Here is a 20046-nt window from a genome sequence, read left to right as displayed (position 1 = left end):
CCAAGGCCATGCCTTTGAGGCTCTGAAACTCAGGAAGACAGACACATTGACCGTTTCCCTTCATACTTCCTGAAAGTTATTGCCAATGTGAAGCCTCAAGTCAAAGTGCCACCTGCAATGGTAAGTCACTTTAGTTTCACAAACTCCCATGAAGCCACCATTCAAACCCTCACAAAGTTTCTCTCCTCCATCTGACTCTTAAAGTCTCATTTTGGCAGCCATTACTTTGTCTTGCAGAGTTTCTTAGGATTCTAGTTGAGACAGTTGCAAACTAACTTTAGTTCTACCCAGATAAAGTAGTTCTTGGATGAGCTGATTCCTAAATCAATTCTCCATTTTATCCAAAAGATGGCAAGACTTTTCATTGAGCCTACCAGATTCCTAGATCTCTGGAGTACTATTATAATTTTCTCTTGTAAGAACTCTGTTTTCCTGTCCAAAAGGAGCCAAGTCTCTATTTCAGGGATGAAAATGGCTACATAACTACCTTGTGGTTTGTGCTCATTCATCTAGGTCTGTATCCACTTCTTTGGCCTCCTAGAACAAGGTATCTTATATGGAAATCGGCAAATCTGGCTGCTGGCCTTCTGCTCTCATGGTTACCAAACCTCAAAAACTAGTTCTCAAATAGTTTCGCCTTCGGGCACAGAGTGCTTTGGCAGACAGCAGTACTCTCATAACTTTTCATTCTGTGTGTTTTTCATCTTCCCTCGCTTTTATTATTAATCTACTACTCTATTTTCCAGATGGACACACTCCAGGATGACAGGTCAAAAGCACTACAAAATGGGACAATTTTGTCTTAATCTGTAGACTAGTCTTTTCGTAGGAATAGATTTACTAATGCAAGCCCCCTACATGTTCTTTGTTATCTTTTGTTTTTATCTCAATGTTCTGTGTAAATTATGCCCATCTAGCTAAGCTTTACTTTCATTCACAGGTTATCTGAGCACCTGGAGTTACAGGGATGGGACTGCTCTTCTTCAAATCTCTGTGCTTCCTAGCAACAATCATCATTATTGCAGAAATGCATATATGTAGCATTCAAAATATCAAATTCATAAATAATACTGAAAGCCTAAAAAATATATGAAGATCAGAATTAATAATCTCCATACCTGTTCGCAGCTTCAGTACTAATTGCTGTGGCTGGATCTGGGTAATGTCCTCTGGTTTGAGCTTTTCTGTAGTATCTTTGCTACGATTTGTTACCTCTTTATTTTTGAGGACTCCTTTGGTACCTCTAGGATTTTCTATTTCATCTGGAGAGCAGCCCTTACTCTTTAGTGCTGCCAAGTCATCACATCGGGCAGAAGTTGGCTCTCCTTCTTGTAAAAATTTCTAGAAGATATGGGGAAGAACATCAAACTCACAGCAATTTACAATCTGTAACACATGGCTTGAGCACATAACACTACTTTTGGTATTTACCCCATTATTTTTATGCACCAAGAACCTCTTGAGACACTAGGGTGACCAGACAGCAAGTGTGAAAAATCAGGACAGTGGGTGGGGGGTAATAGGAGCCTATATAAGAAAAAGACCCAAAAATTGGGACTGTCCCTATAAAATCGGAATATCTGGTCACCCTAAGACACACTGGCAATTTTTTAAAAAAGTGTATTTTAAATTGTAAAATATAAAACTCTGAAATATATTGTTTTACTAAATTTAGTAATGACTATAGTGAAAAATTTATCCAGTACAGCAGCTCATGGTTAACTTTACTAAAGTAAATCTGTGCATGTGACTGAGGCAAGGTAAAAAAAAAAGTGTTCAAAGTCATTCTTCCAACAGAAACATGAAGTCACTATTCAATTAACTACTCTGAGATGCTCGAAAACCACCAACAACAAATGAGAAAATCTGCCTTTCCTCAACTAGCCTACAAGAAACTGAACATATTTAATTGATATGTGCGGCAACAGAACTTTAGTTTTGCTTTTTTTGGAAACCTTGTAATTAAATAGTACATCACAGTATTTGGGTAGACTATAACAGAATTACAGTGCTTTGATGACCCAAAGAAGAGCTCTATGTAACTCAAAACCTTGTCTCTCTCACCAACAGAAGTTGGTCCAATAAAAGATATTACCTCACCCACCTTCTCTCTTTAGTGATGTATACAACCCCTGACACATTTGGGAAAAGTTCAATGAGGAGGAGGAAGAGTCAGAAATGTACTTCTGAACTAAAGAGTCTTGGACAACTTTGTCTTGAACAAAAGCTACCATCCCACAATCCACAAAAGCATTTTGACCTGTAAATACAGTATGAATACATGCACTCATATGGCTTCCAGTATGAGGCATTTTTAATCACTGGAAGAAAGGGGAAGTTTTTTCAATACATAAGCAAAAATTGATGATATTTATGCATGGCTCCTAAAATGTGTCAGACATATTTATTTATGTGAAACTGGCCAGGAGCTACATGAATCTGCAACCAAAACGACAAAGTTGAAGTTTACTAAATATATTCCAATATTTACGGAGGGTATGTGTGTGGAGCAGTAAATAGGTAAGGCTTCCTGTCTTATTAAGTATAAGTCTTATTACTAAAAATCAGGAAACTTACATTATAAACTTGCATTTGGCAGCAACCACGCTAGTTAAAATCGTAAAACACTCTCCATTAAAAGTCCTGTTCTCAGTTTTGTATAGTTTTCTGAAACATTTACATTTCAGGTTAAGATTTTCCATACCTGATCCCTGTTCAGGTTTTTTTTTTTTTTTTAGTTGGAACAAACAGTTCAACATATGTGGCTAAGACTGTAGAATAAATTGTATGATATTATATTGTATTATTTGATACATAAGATCAGACCCTGTACGTTCAATCTTAAATTTTGCACTTCCTGACTTGAGTACTTAATTACATAACCTTGCATTCTCTCCTCTTTTTTTTTTGTATGAAATATAAACCAAAAACACCAATCCACCCTAAGAATCAAATACTGAAACTTCAACATTTCAGGTTTAAAACCTATCTAAACCTCTTAAACCTCCCCCTCTCAGCTTCCCTCTTCCAGTATGTCTGTATTTAAAATTACCAATCCTCTAATGTCACTGGGAGAATATAATTAAACACATCCAGACAGACTCCAGGCTGGAATGATTTTAAATAACTATGAGACAGATCTCCTAAAGTCTGTGTGCCCTTAACATTTGGCAATGAAAGAGAGATCAAAATCTCTGGCACTTTCTGATGGGCAGACCTAGCCAATCCAGATTTCATCCAGTTATTTAGCATAAGATACTTAAATTGTTCTTTAGCTTTGATTTAGACATTGAAGTAAATGGCTACTATTGAAAATCCTAAAATAGGGTAAGAATAGATAGTTTTTAGGGTACTAAAACACCTAAGACAAAACATCAGAGAAAGCATTTCACAAATATACTCACTTGCGCTTTGCACCAGCCACAGTTTGGTCCTGCTTGTATACATTCCCCACATGATTTTGCATTAGCTTTTATACAATCACTTCCACCTATCAGGGAACAAAAATAAATTATTTCATTTTAAAATATGCTGGTAATAACACACTTAATTTTAAATAAATTCCTCGCTGCTAGCCATGTAACTCAAGATTAATCCAGTTCAAACAGGCCACCAAGAAAAAGCAAAATATGAGCTATTATTTTATTATTATTACTGCTTCTCTAACATGTTACCATGAAGTACATGAAGGCAAAAGTGTGCTATTTATATTAAATGAAACCGTGGTAAAAATATACAGTTCAACTTTACTTTAAATCAATCTATTGCTGAATTCAAGATTGTTACAACATTTAGATGTACCTGGTTGGGCAAATCCATGCCAAATCGAGCAACATAGTAGTACAACCCAGATGAGCGAGTTGAAATTTGTCTGGAAAATAAAATGTAAGTAGTTGAGCTACTAATATACCAAACATAGTAGGACAGCATGGTAATATGGACATACAAATGTGATTCAGACATTATTGTGATGACATGCCTCAATTAATCTTGTCAAATAGGATAGGTGAGTGTGTTATGACCTGGTTAAACAAAATATGATTGTACTTCTAGTATATGCAGATTGGATGTTATACTAGGAAGGTACCACTGTGGAGAGTTTATTTTCAAAATTATTTTTTTAAAACTCATCTTGACTTAATACAGTGAAGTTAGCACCCTGTAAGGAATATGAGGGCTTTCCTACATAAACATTCAGTTTGCAGCAAGCTAGAGTGTGAATCTGCCCCTCCCTAGCCCGCTGAGCACTCACTGTCCATGGGGACCCTGCTGATACACACTAACAATTCCTCAGTGTGTTCTGATCTACTCTGCTTTGAAACAGCAGTAGAGCAAAGAATACTAACCACTAGTGCAAGTCTTCAGGGTCTATATGAACAGTTAGTGAACAGCAGGCTAGTGAGGGATAGATTCACACTCTAGCTTGCCGAAAACTAAATGTTCACGTAGACAAGCCGTAAGTAGCACAATTTTTTCCCTCCAATATGTATTACTTTGCATTTATCAACACTGAACTTCATCTGCTATTGTGATGCCCATTCATTTTGTTTGGTTAGCTCCCTCTGATGTTCTTCACATTCTTCTCTGAACTGACTAACCTAATCAACGCTGTCATCTGCAAAATTTTGCTACCTCACTGCTCACCCCTCCATCCGATTGTTAATACATATATTAAACACTGCACTTAGTACAGAACCTGGAGATATCCTGCTGTTACCTTTTGCCATGATGAAAACTGCTAATTTATTCCTTACTCTTTGTTTCCTGTCCCTTAGTCAGGTTTTGATCCATGACAATACTTTGCCTCTCATGCAAGGACAGCTTCATTAATTTAGTGGCTTCTAGTTAGAGATCTTATCCAAGGCTTTTCAAAAGCATAAATAAATTATGTCAGTTGGTTCTCCTTTATATATTATATTATTGACACTTTCAGTGTATTTTAACAGATTTGTGAGTCATGATTTTTCTTTGCAGAAACCGCATTCTTTAGAACCTAACATATCATGATCTTCCTGGTGTTTTATTTTTCTGTTTTTAATTGTTTCAACAAATTTACCAAGTATAGATGTAAGGCTTGCTAGTCTATAATTCTCTGGATAAAAGTAGATGATTTTTTAAAAAATTATTTTTTTTTTAATTTAAATCAAATAGAGGGGTTTAAAATTGATTTTGACATTATATCAACCTATGTTAATACCTAAACTTACTATAATTTATTAACATCATTTAATTATAAAAAATAAAATTAGGCAGTACATGTTTGCTGCTAAGTTTTAAAGAAAATCAAACCACTGAGCTGGTAGAAGTCACTGGCTAAACACCTGGAACCAGAGTTTGTTGAAATGATAAACAAGCTTTTAACAGCAGCATCCTCTTCTGCAGGTGCACAGAGCCGGCTCCAGGCACCAGGCACCCAAGCACATGCTTGGTGCGGCACCTGGTAAGGGGCGGCGGGGGGAGCGCGGCGCGGCATTCCGGGGGGGGAGGGGCGCTCTGGCGGCGCGGCGCTCGGCAGGGGAGCAGCGCGGGGCTCGGCACGAGGGGGGGGGGGGGTCCGGGGGGCGCTCGGGGGGGGGGGGGGGGGGGCAGCGCTTTTTTTTGCTGCTTGGGGCAGCAAAAAAGCTAGAGCCGGCCCTGCAGGTGCAGAGAATATTTTCTTCATTTCAGTTTATTCAACTAATTCAGTTCAATTACTTGCTCCTTCAAAATTAAAAAAACAATTGGAAATTGAAAAAGCAGGAAGACTTGTTTTCCCTCTTCCAATTTATGAATAAAAACTAGGTGTGTCTAGTTCTAAACTAGCGACTAGTTCTAAAAACTTGAAGGACATGGTGACCAAACAAACAGCTCAATTCACTAATTACAGATCATATTTAATTTGTTTAATAAATTGGTTAATTTTAAATGCAAAACATGTTTTGATTAACTCACTTTTTTTTCTAATGTATCTAGCTCATTTAAGGTAGCTTTATTTAATCAATACAAAATTAAAAATGCTGTTTGTGCATTTTAAATGATTTTTAAATTCCAAACAAAAAAAACAAAACAAAAAACAAAAAATAAAAAAAAAAAAAAAAAAAATCAATCTAGTAAATAAGCGTTTTTTCTACCATAATTAAAAAGAATGTAAAAATTAAGAATCTGAATAAATGCAAATTATGCTTCATAATTGCTTAAATAAATATGTATAGTTATTGTGTATCCTCCTGGTTACCAAAAAGAAGCATTAAATTTAGTGTAAAGGCTATATTTAGCTGTAAAACAACATGATGTAATGGTTAAAAGCCAACGAGAATCAATCTTTCTTTAGGTAAAGAATTAAAAAGTACAAATCCAAAACAAGATTAAAATCAATTATTTAAATCAAGGTTCCCTGCTTGCCAATTTAAGTCATGATTAAAATCGGTGGATTTAAATCAATCCACCATGCTTCAACCACTTCATACTTATGCATCCAATAGATTTGATGGAGCTTACCATTTGGGCCTGGTACCTCATTTTTATTACGAAAAAAGAGCAGTTATCTCCCTGTGGTGATGACTGATGCACAGAAATCATTTAGTTTTTTATAAACATCCTTAATTGGTCCCTTTATCCCTGGTGATCGAGCAGACCCACCAATTTAAACTAAACATTAGAAAAATGCCCTGATTTTGTGATATGTTGGACTGAATAATAGTCTCTCAAGGAAATTTGTGGAAGCATCATTTTTCAGTTATTTAAAATCAGACTGGACAAAGGCACTGTATAATATACTAAAGAGAACAGGCCGGCATTTTGATATGACCTAACAGGTTTTCCCTCCTTATTCAGCTACCAGTCAATTGTTATTTTAGGAAGATATCACAGTGATGAAAACACTCTTTTCCTGTCATTTCATTTAGTCCAAATGGCCATAAATTAGTTAAATAAATGCACCATCTTCAAAATAAATTACTCCTTCTGTTCTCAGAATGAAGGTTGGAGAAGGTCATAATATAGATAATCCCAGGTTAGAGTGCAGATTCTAGTGTGTACAATAATGCTCCACAGTCTGTTGGAATATAAATAGGTATGAAATGTTTTTATTTCCATGGTTTCATACCATAGGTAGTTATTTGAAGCCCTCCCAGACATCTTCAAAGTACCAAAATTAGATGTAATGGAATTTAGGCAGGAAGAAATTAAATTTAGTAAGATATTTTACTGTGCAAATGTAAAAACTCAGAGAAACTATTAAAAATAAGACTCAGTGATCAGTTACAAATAAAAACACAAACAAAATTTTCACATAACTATTTACAAAAGAAATGTCTCATTCTGAGTGACTTTAAAATGACTTTAAAATGGATCTGAAAATGTCAGGAATCAGGCAAGACAAAAAAGGATTAAGTAAGTCTTTTCTTTGCACTACAAATCTTAATAAAGATATCCCTAAAAAAATATGAGTAAGCTACATATTATGCATATTTTATAAGAAAAGAACAGGATTTGAATCCTTATAAACCACTGTATCCAGAAAATTATTTGACTTCTAGTTTCCCTAATTATTATGGAAACACCTGGTAGTAATTTCATAGTGTTCTAAAATGGTGCATATGATCCTGTTTTCTCTACAAGCATATAGCCAATCAGTGGGAAATTTCAGTTCTTAGGCACTTTAAATTTTCTATGTAATTCTTATCTGGTTTCGCTTCATAACACTTTTAACAGAAATTACATAGGGTTACCATATTTTGAGCCTCCAAAAGGAGGACACTCCACCGGGCCCCGGCCCTGCCCCCAGCCCTGCCCACACCCCCGCCCCAACTCCGCCCCTTCCCCAAAGTCCCCGCCCCAACTCCGCCCTCTACCCTGCTTCCCGCGAACATTTGATTCGCGGGAAGCCTCAAGCAGGTAAGGGGGGTGTGGGGGGAGGAGGCGCGGCCCAGTCTGGCCCCCCCCGGCGTCTCCAGCCTGGGTCGGCTCGGGCTCTGGGGTGCCGGCCCCGGGCCAGCCTCCGGCCGAGCACCCCCGGCCCGCCCAGCACTGCCGGTCCCCGGCCCGGCCGGCCCGGCCCCGCTGGCCCAATTTTCCTGACATGTCCGGCTTTTGGGGATTTCCCCCCGGACGGGGATTTGGAGCCCAAAAAGCTGGACATGTCCAGGAAAATCCGGACGTATGGTAACCCTAAATTACACTATTTGAAAATGGGCTCTGGCTGCTCATTTTCTTTGGCAGGCTTACATTTCTTTGCTGACAGATTTCTTTTTAAAATTGTCTATTTTTCAAAAATATTGGAAGAGAAGAGAATTATTAGTAGATCTGGGGCAGTGGGGATAGGCTTTTTGTTTTCTATAAAGGATTTAGGAGCATTTTTAGTTGCTACTGAAAGTTTACATACTCTGTACCCAAGCCTGATTGATAGGGAATAGGTGCACCGAAGATGGACTGAAAATCTTCTCCATCAGGATCTACACTTTTTTATCCAATTTTATACTACAATGGAAAAGGTTTCACACGCTGCCACAGGAGCTGCATTTCTGTCCCCAACAGAATTGCCTTCCCCATCAAACTGCTAACCCTAATTTAAACATTAATTAAAAACAAACAAAACAAACAAAAAACTAGGAAATTAAGACACACCAAAAAAAAAAAAAAAAAAACCAAAAAACTGTGCAGCAGTTAGGGTTCTCTCTCTCTCTCACACACAAAATATACCTGACACAAAAAGAAATGGAAAGCTAAGCTACCTAACAGTGCATAATCCTTTAAGTCCCACACACCTTACCAATATCCGACTACTGTACACCAGAGACCATGCACTGCATCCTGAATTCTACCCCACTAGGGGTGTGAGCCTTCCCTCATCCTCTAACTTCCCATGTGCACATACGCACCCTTTGCCAAATTACCCTCTCAAAAACCAACTATCACACTTAACATCAGGTTTCAGAGTAGCAGCCGTGTTAGTCTGTATCCGCAAAAAGAACAGGAGTACTTGTGGCACTTTAGAGACTAACAAATTTATTAGAGCATAAGCTTTCGTGGGCTACTTCTTTGAATGCATAGAATGGAACATATATTGAGGAGATATATATATACACATACAGAGAGCATGAACAGGTGGGAGTTGTCTTACCAACTCTGAGAGGCCAATTAAGTAAGAGAAAAAAAACTTTTGAAGTGATAATCAAGATAGCCCAGTATAGACAGTTTGATAAGAAGCAAGTGTGAGAATACTTACATGGGGAGATAGATTCAATGTTTGTAATGGCTCAGCCATTCCCAGTCTCTAGTCAAGCATAAGCTGATTGTATCTAGTTTGCATATCAATTCAAGCTCCGCAGTTTCTCATTGGAGTCTGTTTTTGAAGCTTTTCTGTTGCAAAATTGCCACCCGCAGGTCTGTCACTTAACATCCACAACTATTAATGTTTGGGGGAAATAATTGGATAAAGGGGTCTGTGCGGAGTGTGATAGAAGGGAAGAGTTAAGGTTGCAGTATGTAGTCTGTGGTGTACCGTACCTGTGGTAATGGTAATGAGTGTGCCTGTGGGTAGAGAAAGGTATGTATTCTTAGGTAACTTTGCATTTCCTTGCTTTTGTGGGTTTGTACCAGATATATTGTGCATGTAGAAATCCTATTTCACAATTAAGTTTTTTGAGTATTAATTTACAAAAAGCTTCAGTTTACGTATAATATATGCTGCTTCTTTTCATTGTATTAAATTCAATAAGTAGAATTAAATTGCTGGCACCACACAGCCTTTACCGTTAGTGGAAATGAGAAATGCTAAGCAGATCACCTTTTTAGGGCAGCCTAACTGTGGACGAACAGCAAATCCATGCAGACTATATAAATAAGTCTACAAAGATGTGACACGCTGTTGAAGCTATGACTAAGACAGCTTGGAACAGAAACATTCCTGAGGAAGTGCAGCCCTATGATGAATGTAGTTCTGGGCATAGATTCCTCATAAAGTTAACAACTAAAATGTCTTTTTCCATATATGGGAAGGCCAATGCCTCTCCTGAAACAAATGGCCTACCCATCCTATACATACTAGTTCACTTCCTTTAACTGTATTGCTTAATAGTTTTTCCATCTGGGCTGTTAAATAAAACATTTCAACAAAGATTTGTATCTCTGATAATTATGGATCCAGACACTCCTAGCAAAGTCACAAGCACCCTCAAGCTCCAAGCTCCTCACAGCACTAAACCACACGATTCTGTCCCAGAATATAATTGATTGCTACAGCAAATGCATGAGAGCATTGTTTAGGTATTTTAAATAAACCACTTTTTTTTTTTTTTAAATAAATCTGCTTTTTCTTAAAATGCTGCTATGATTTTTTTTTTCTGATTTAACCATTTTAAGTTTAAAAAGACCAAACCTGCAAAAGGTTGAATCCTCACTGCTATTTACAGAAATTTTTCCAGCTATCAAATCATCCGGTTTCCTACAAAAACAGTTTAAACTATGTCCTCATGAGAACTTGATTTAAAATTAGGATTGCCAAATTTCTACTCCCACAAAACCCAACACCCTAGCCCTGCCCCTTCCCTGAGGCCCCGCCCCTCATTCACTACATTCCCCCTCCCTAGGTGGCTCTCTCTTCCCCACCCTGACTCACTTTCACTGGGCTGGGGTAGGGGGTTGGGGTGCTGGAGAGGGTGATGGCTCTAACTGGGGGTGCGGGCTCCAGGGTGGGACCAGAAATTAGGGGTTCAGGATGTGGGAGGGGGCTCCGGGCTGGGGCAGGAGGTTGGGGTGCAGGAGGGGGTGAGGGCTCTGGCTGGAGGTGCAGGCTCTGGGGTGGGGCCAGGGATGAGGGGGTTCAGGGTGCAGGAGGGGGCTCCAGGCTAGGGGGTTGGGCTGAGGGATTCAGAGTGCGGGAGGGGACTGAGTTGAGGCAGAGAGTTGGAGTACAGGAGGGGGTGAGGGCTCCGGCTTGGGGTGCAGGCTCTCGAGTGGGGCCATAGGGTATGGGAGGGGCCTTTGGGCTGGGGGTCATGAGGGGTTCACAGGGTGTGGGAGGGGCCTTTGGGCTGGGACAGGGGGTTGGCGTGCGGGGGGGGGTGAGGGTTCTGGCTGGGGGTGCAGGCTCTGGGGTGGGGTCGGGGATGAGGGGTTTGGGGTGCAGGAAGGGGCTCTAGGTTTGGGGGAGGCTCAGGGCTGGGGAAGGGGGTTGGGGCTTGGGCTTACCTCGGGCAGCTCCCAGGCAGCGGCGCAGCGGGGCTAAGGCAGGCTAGCCCCCACCTGTCCTGGCTCCACGCTGCACCCCAGAAGCAGCCGGCAGGTCTGGCTCCTAGGCAGGGGGGCCAGGAGGCTCTGTGATCTGCTCTCGCCCGCAGGCATCATCCCTGCAGCTCCCATTGGCCGCAGTTCCCAGCCAATGGAAGTCCGGACCCAGTGCTCGGGATGGGGGCAGTGCGTGGAGCCCCTTGGTGCCCCCACCTAGGAGCAGGACCTGCCGGCAGCTTCTGGGACGCAGTGCGCAGCCAGGACAAGTAGGGACTAGCCTGCTTTAGCCCCACAGCACCGCCGACCAGACTATTAATGGCCTGGTCGGCGGTGCTGACTGGAGCCGTCAGGGTCCTTTTTCAACCGGGCATTCTGGTCAAAAACCAGATGCCTGGCAACCCTACTTAAAATATTTCTGCACATTAACAACTGTCTAATGGTATTTTAGCAGAGTGTGTGTATGTACCTATTTTACAGAGGAAGGTTTGTATATAGCCTTGGGTCTTTGGACATGTGGCTTTCTGAGTTTCCTTGCTATTTGTATTTATCTGTATTATGTTTACTTGGAAGGTTTTTTAAAATAAAATATAACAGAGAAAAAGTTTTGAGGCTACTACTTGTAATCACTCATAAGGAGTGTTCAAGTTGTCAGTGAACAAAAAGGATAAAGGCTCCTTTGTAACGTAAATATTTTTAAACTGAGAATGCAACATATGCATATTGTTTAATGTGCCAGTTCCTGTGACATCTAGGTGCCAAGGTTCTCCCTCAGGAAACCCCAGGCATCTTGAAACTTTTTTTCCTTTACTACATAAACAGTTAGCTATCATTTATTAAATTAGTGGTAGCATAAATGTGCTTGATACAGAGGATAAGAGTAATGGAAATATGAACCTTTCCAAGCCACCTCATCCCTTCTCATATGTTCAGCTTGTTGGAAGTATTGTAGTCTTAACACATATAAAGTTTGTTTTACACAATGTATATGTGATACAGTATACAACCTGCCTGGGCTGTGGATCAGGAAGCTTCAGGATTCTGGGAGGCAAAGGTTAATGGGCAGACACCAGAAGCAGGTGGAGCCCATTAACTTCCCAGGGCAGAGACCAGAAGCAGGTGGAGCCCATTAAGTTAGTTGCTGACACCACTAGGAAAGCTGAACAGCTACAGGGAGTGAAGTTGGCTACCCACCTTCAAAGAGGATCCAGCTAAAATGAATGAATTTGTTTTGAAGCCTGGTTTAAAGGTAATTTGGGATTTCTGTTTATCTTTCTGAAAGAAAGAGAAAACTAGAGATTTTTGTTTACTAAATACTGAGACAGGGAAATTTGGAACTGAGTGCAGGGCAATCCCTAGAAGAGAATTTATATTCCTGAGGGTTTATTTATTTATTTATTTTAAGGTGGTGGGAGAGGTGTTCAAGACCTTTTGCCCATCCTGAGTACAACACTGTTGCAATTTACTCTACCCTCGATACTAACTGTGGGTATCCTTAAGTTACGTGAGTTCTGTAAGCAACAACTTTATGTTCCATAGCAGCACTAGACCACCAACTAATAGATTTCTGGTATTCTACAAACTGTCCCCCCTCCCTTTCTTACGCCTTCCACCCAAAGGGGTTCTGTAGATCCTACTAGGGAAGCACTATGTCCATAACTCTGAAGCTTAATCAGAAGCACTGATCATTAGATGTGAATCTGTGCTTCTGAACAGTCAGTGATGTTGTCAGTTCTATCATGTATTGCTATAAAATACAAGTAATGTGGGGAGTAAAGTTTTTAAAAGTGCCTGAGTGATTTAGTCTCACTGAAAATCAATGGAACTAAAGAACCTAATGGGATTAAGGGGCTTTCTAAATCTTGATTCCCAGGTGTCACAATTCCCAGATGTCATAATTGAAGATTCATATATAAACAAATATCAGTCTATAACATCACCAGACTCAGACCAGGGCTCAATAAAACTGAATTGCAACTACTCATAAATGAAGTCTCTAGAGTATTGGTTTTTATATGTAGGATATAGTTCAGAGATGGGCAAACTACAGCCTGGAGGCCACATCCGGCCCAAGGGACCATCCTGCCCGGTCCTTGAGCTCCCGGCTGGGGAGGCTAGCCCCCTGCCCCTCCCCCGCTGTCCCCTCTCCGCCGCAGCCGCACAGGAAGCACTCTGGGTGGCAGCGCGGCACGCTCCTGCAGGGCAGCGCGGCAGCATGTCTGGCTCCGGCCAGGCAGCGGGGCTGCCAGACATGCTGCTCTGAGCAGCATGGTAAAGGGGCCGGGGGGTTGGATAAGGGGCGGGGGGTCCCGGGGGCAGTCAGGGGACAGGAAGCAGGGGGCGGTTGGATGGGGCGGAGGTTCTGGGACGGGGAACGGGGAGGTTGGATAAATGTGGGAGTCCCAGGGGGCCTGTCAGGGGTATGGATAGGGGTCAGGAGATGGGGAACGGGGGGGTTGGATAGGCACGGGGTCTCTGGGGACCTGTCAGGGGACTGGGAGCAGAGGAGTTGGATAGGGGGTGGGGTCCTGGGGGGTGGTTAGGGGCAGGAGGGGGCGGTTAGGGGACAAGGAGCAGGGAGTGTTGGATGGGTCAGGGGTTTTGAGGGGGGCAATCAGGTGGCAGGAAGTGGGAGGGGGCCAGGCTGTTTGGGGAGGCACAGCCTTCCCTACCCAGCCCTCCATACAGTTTTGCAACCCCAATGTGGCCCTCGGGCCAAAAAGTTTGCCCACCCCTGATATAGTTGGTTCAGAATAGAACAGCTCATGTTACAGGCTACAATGTCTTGATCATCAGACTCCTGTTAAAGTCTCTGTAGGCTTGCTGTCATTGATTTCAAAAGTAGTTCTATCCATATTCAAGATTCTTGAATGGATACGGCATAGTCAGTCTTTCCAGCTGAATATTGTGGTCAGAATTAATTTGTTTTGCCTTAGTTGTAAACTTAGCTTCAGGGCACTTTGTTTCTATGTATTTCCAAATATCCCTCACCCACACCCACCTACTCTTCTCCCCACACCCCCAAGCTATGAAATTCACTGACTAATGCAGGGGTCAGCAACCTTTCAGAAGTGGTGTGCCGAGTCTTCATTTATTCACTCTAATTTAATGTTTTGCGGGCCAGTAATACATTTTAACATTTTTAGAAGGTTTCTTTCTATAAGTCTATAATATATAACTAAACTATTGTTGTATGTAAAGTAAATAATGTTTTTAAAATGTTTAAGAAGCTTCATTTAAAATTAAATTAAAATGCAGAGCCCCCAGACTGGTGGCCAGGACCTGGGCAGTGTGAGTGCCACTGAAAATCAGCTCACGTGCCGCCTTTGGCACATCTGCCATAGGTTGCCTACCCCTGGTCTAATGGAATTGAAGACGCTAAACTTCACCTAATTCAGAGTCCAAAGAAATATTCACATAATTCAAAAGCTATAATAACTAGTCAGCTTTGAAGGACATCCATATACATTATTGTCATGATTGCAGCTGGTGAAGCGTCCTAAATAGATCCCTTATGTTGACAGAAACCGTGTGTTATGAATTTCTTCTAATATGAAGTATCTAACTTAACATAGGTACATGACAGGCAGAAAGAAGGAGTGCAAGAGAAGCAGAAAGAAGTAAGGAGGACGGAGTGACAGGAAAGGAGGGCATAGAAAATGTTGAGAACAAAATTAGCATAGTATGAAAGATGAGAAACCCAAACAGGGCGGGAGAAGGGCAGAAATAGAATGAGCAAGGGAAAAAACTTCAAGTGGGCCACACACAAGCTGGGAACAACAGTCCTTTGAAGGAACTAGGCTGCAAGGGACAATGTGGGGACGCTGCAACTGGCAGAGGCCTGTTTCTTTGTTATGAGCCCAGTGAACAATGGCTGCATCCCAGTATATGCCCCATCATTCAGTGCACTGGAATGGCCTCCTAGAAGGAGCAATGTGGTTTACACTGTTCCTACTTCAAGACGTTATAACCTTTTTTCTGTTTTTAATGGTTGCACAGTGCCCAGCACAACGGGAGATGGTTCATTACTTAGGCTCTTAAGGGCTACTATAATACTAGTAATTTAATTTAATACTTAACATAATAGAATCTGCATAAGTGTAAGTGTTAACCAGGTTTATACAGTTTAGTTTTGTCCTAATGTGGACAGGGTCTTATTTATACTATACTTTCTTCATACTGCTTTGTTTAAATGTGTGTTCAAGCCAAGATTCCATGGTTTAAGACAGAGGTGGGCAAACTACGGCCCACGGGCCACATCCGGCCTGCGGGACCGTCCTTCCCAGCCCCCGAGCCCCTGGCCCGGGAGGCTAGCCCCTGGCCCCTCCCATTCTGTCTCCCCTCCCCCGCAGCCTCAGCTCGCCCTACCGCCGGCGCAATGCTCTGGGCAGCAGGGCTGTGAGCTCTTGGGGCAGTGCAGCTGCAGTGCCCGGCCTGACCCAGTGCTTTGTGCTGCGTGGTGGTGGCGGCGGCGGCAGCGTGGTCCGGAACAAGGGGTTGAATGGGGGCAGTCGTTCCCGGGGGGGCAGTCAGGAAGGAGGGGGGTTTGGATGGGGTGGCAGGGGGCAGTCAGCGGACAGGGAGAAGGGGTGGTTGGATGGGGCAGGGATCCCGGGGGGGCTGTCAGGAATGAGAGGAGGGGTTGGATGGGGCAGCGGGGGTCCGGGGGCAGTCAGGGGACAGGGAGCAGGGATGTGTGGATGGGGCAGGGGTTCCAGAGGGGCCGTCAGGGAATGGGGGGGGGGAGGGGTTGGATGGGGCAGGAGTCCCGGGGCGGGGGGGGGGGGGGGGGGGAGGAGAGGGGGGGGGCGGGGGCCAGGCCATGACCCCTCCCCTAACCGGCCCTCCATACAATTTACGAAACTCAATGTGGCCCTCAGGCCAAAAAGTTTGCCCGGCCCTGGTTTAAGAAGTTATTCTGGCAAACATATCAATGTTAGAAAGGGAAGTACTGCTTATAGACATGGGGGATTTTTACAGCTTATAAGTTATGCATAAACACTGCACAAAGGAAATGAATTAGAACCGAATTGAGACTTAATTCCTGGTGCAATTGTTAATACTTTATTTCTAGGGCTGTCAAGCAATTAAAAAAATTAATCGCGATTAATCACGCTGTTAAACAACAGAATACCATTTATATAAATATTTTTGGACGTTTTCCACATTTTCAAATATATTGATTTCAATTACAACACAGAATACAAGTGTACAATGCTCACTTTATATTTATTATAAATATTTGCACTGGAAAAATAAAAAATAGTATTTTTCAATTCACCTAATACAAGTACTGTAGTGCAATCTCTATATCGTGAAATTTGAACTTACAAATGTAGAGTTATGTACAAAAAAAGAACTGCATTCAAAAATAAAACAAAGTAAAACTTTAGCGCCTACAAGTCCACTCAGTCCTACTTCTTGTTCAGCCAATTGCTCAGACAAACAAGTTTGTTTACATTTGCAGGAGATAATGCTGTCTGCTTCTTGTTTACAATGTCACCTGAAAGTGAGAACAGGCGTTTGTTTGCATGGCCCTGTTGTAGCCAGCGTTGCAAGATATTTATGTGCCAGATGCGCTAAAGATTCATATGTCCCTTTGTGTTTCAACCACCATTCCAGAGGACATGCGTCCATGATGATGATGTGCTCTGCTCAATAACAATCCAAAGCAGTGCAGACCAATGCACGTTCATTTTCATCATCTGAGTCAGATGTCACCAGCAGAAGGTTGATTTTCTTTGTTGGTGGTTCAAGTTCTGTAGTTTCCACATTGGAGTGTTGCTCTTTTAAGACTTCTGAAAGCATGCTCCAAATCCTGTCCCTCTCAGATTTTGAAAGGCACTTCAGATTCTTAAACCTTGGGTCAAGTGCTGTAGCTATCTTTAGAAATCTCACATTGGTACCTTCTTTGCGTTTTGTCAAATCTGCAGTAAAAGTGTTCTTAAAACGAACATGTGCTGGGTCATCATCCAAGACTGCTATAACATGAAATATACGGCAGAATGCGGGTAAAATACAGAGCAGGTGACATACAATTCTCCCCCAAGGAGTTCAATCACACATTTAATTAACACATTTTTTTAATGAGCATCATCAGCATGGAAGCATGTCCTCTGGAATGGCGGCCAAAGCATGAAGGGGCATACGAACGTTTAGCATATCTGGCACGTAAATACCTTGCAATGCGAACGTCTGTTCTCACTTTCAGGTGACATTGTAAATAAGAAGCAGGCAGCATTATCTCCCGTAAATGTAAACAAACTTGTTTCTCTTAGCGATTGGCTGCATAAGAAGTAGAACTGAGTGGACAAGTAGGCTCTAAAATTTTACACTGTTTTGTTTTTGAGTGCAGTTATGTAACAAAACAAAACAAAAAAAATCTACATTTGTAAATTGCGCTTTCACAATAAACAGATTGCACTATGGTACTTGTATGAGGTGAATTGAAAAATATTTTCTTATTTTTGCAGTGCAAATATTTGTAAAATAAAAATATAAAGCGAATACACTTTGAATTCAGTTGCAATGCTATGATTTCAATTACAACACAGAATACAATATATTTGAAAATGTAGAAAAACATCCAAAATATTTAATAAATTTCAGTTGGTATTCTATTGTTTAACAGTGCGATTAAAACTGCAATTAATCCCAATTAATTTTTTTGAGATTAATTTTTTGAGTTAAATTGCGTGAGTTAACTGAGATTAATCAACAGCCCTATTTATTTCTTCTACTCTTATTCGGATATCTTAAACCAGGGGTTTAGCCATTTGCTGTAGTTCTATTAACTATTACATTTCTCTTTTGACAAGCTCTGGGTTTCTGTGTTCTAAACAATCAAAATCTGAATGTATCAACATTTAAAACTGGATTTTAGGTACTTTAGATGTAAGTGAAGAAAGAAAAGGATGAATATTTTCCCTAGCCTATGCAGTTCAAAAGCATGGCAGGCAGAGGTCACCAGTTATATCTAATTAAAATGCTAGTGATACAAATTCATGTATTATTTTACTTGTGGTTTATGTCTAATCTCAACTGCAGCATCTGCATCCTTTGCTGCAAAAACTGCTTTGGAACTTCACAAATGCAAAGTCCTTGCTATCCTAGAACTCAGATGACTTATCCAACCACTGTATTAGAGAGAAAACAAGAGAAAGAAGCTCACTTCCGTTATCTTCCGTCTTGTGTTATTCTGCAGTCTCCTTGGGGCTGGGATTATTACAAGAATAATGTCAGTCCTTATGTGATGCATGGCTAGAAAGGGTTAAACATCCTGCAAAATAAATAACCCACAGAAGACATGTGGGGAGATAACGTTTGTGTTTTTGTGTATTTACATATGTATGAGTAGGGTCTACAATGTAATCAACAGTCCCTGTCTATGCTGTATTCGGATATCATTTAAATGAATTGTAAACACAGGATATCTTGGTATTCATCTCTTTGAAATGTACTGTGAATGGTGGAGGAAAAAGCAAATGGCCTTATGTTAATTCGTATAGCTCAGTACAGGTGATGGACCTTCTTCATCCGAAGAAGTGGGTTGTAGCCCACGAAAGCTTATGCTCTAATAAATTTGTTAGTCTCTAAGGTGCCACAAGTACTCCTGTTCTTTTTGCGGATACAGACTAACACGGCTGCTACTCTGAAAAAAGTCATCTTAATTACCTTTTGTTCCTTGAGGAAATCCCAACTTGTCAAAGAGGACATGAAATTGTATGAAAGATCCTTGGGGCCTGATTCTGTCATCTCAGATCTGCTTAGTCTTCATCAGGGGAAGTTTGAGTCGCAAGACTGAGGTCCTAGTTATGCTGGTACGCCCTGAATATGAGATTTGGACATTGGACTATGACCTATGAACTATTTCCAACTACAAAGCTCACTGCTGTGAATCTGAACCTCAATGAATTGAACCCATATCTGTATGTATATTGATCTTTTAACCATACTCTCTCTTGTTTTTTAATAAATTTTAGTTAAGACTTGGCTGTAGCGTGTATTTGGGTAAGATCTGGAATATTCAATAACCTGGGAGGTAATGTGTCCGATCCTTTGGGATTGGTAGAACCTTTTCTTTTATACGATGAAATAAGATTTTCAGAAATCATCATATTTGACGTGGGTACCTAAATAGAAGCCTGACGCTGGATCATTTTAAGGGAACTGTGTTGTTTGGACTTCTAAGTAACCAGTAAGATAATAAAGAAGCTGTTTTATGCTGTCTTGGCATATCTAAGTATTGGAATATCCACCAGCTTTTTAGGATTTGGCCGCCCCATTCTTTGCAGTTCACCCTAATTGAGTGACCATAGCTGGACCCCCTATTACACCGGTCACAGTGGCGTAGTCGTGGTTGGATACACATTATCACAGGTTAGTTGTGTTTTTGGATCAGAACCACACACTTGTCAAAATTAAATTTTGACATTGCAGAGTTTAAGGGTTAAAAATCAGCTACAGTGAGTGACCCATGATCAAGATCCTGACAGAAAAAACCTCGAAGAATTGTGCTCGCAGAGGGGGTTGTCTTAAGAAAAAGTCCCAAGAGTAGGAACTGAAAAAATCTGTTAATTGCCAGTGATAAGGAAGCAGACCTAGTGAAAATGCTTGCAGTGAAAAACCAGCAGCTAGAACTTGAACAAGAGCAAAAAATAGTTGATAAGGAAGGAGAAGTTGCTGAAAGACAACGCCTGTGTTTTGAACATGAACAAAGAATGGCATATATTCAATTGCAGGAACTAGAAGCTAAGGCAAAAGTGGACAGACTTAAGCTCCAACTCAAGAGAATAAAGGAACAGGAACTGTATCTTCCTGAAAAGCCAGCTCCTCTCAACA

The 20046-nt window shown here is 41.2% G+C and overlaps 1 protein-coding gene across 2 annotated transcripts in view; it reads right to left on the bottom strand.

The window, feature by feature from the left end:
- ITGB1 (integrin subunit beta 1) overlaps window positions 1-20046 on the bottom strand; it is a 77623-nt gene that overhangs the window by 39832 nt on the left and 17745 nt on the right. For both annotated transcript variants that reach the window (XM_024214441.3, XM_024214442.3), the window contains exons 2-4: window positions 3802-3871; window positions 3405-3490; window positions 1119-1341 (exon numbers count right to left, since the gene is read on the bottom strand). In XM_024214441.3, coding sequence (XP_024070209.3) covers window positions 1119-1341; window positions 3405-3490; window positions 3802-3871 — 379 coding nt within the window. The remainder of the gene's footprint in view (window positions 1-1118; window positions 1342-3404; window positions 3491-3801; window positions 3872-20046) is intronic.

This window comes from Terrapene carolina, unplaced genomic scaffold, assembly GCF_002925995.2.
Source record: "Terrapene carolina triunguis isolate 2854851 unplaced genomic scaffold, T_m_triunguis-2.0 Scaffold111, whole genome shotgun sequence".
Lineage (NCBI taxonomy): Eukaryota > Metazoa > Chordata > Testudines > Emydidae > Terrapene > Terrapene triunguis.
This window is presented reverse-complemented; position numbering and strand designations above follow the sequence as displayed.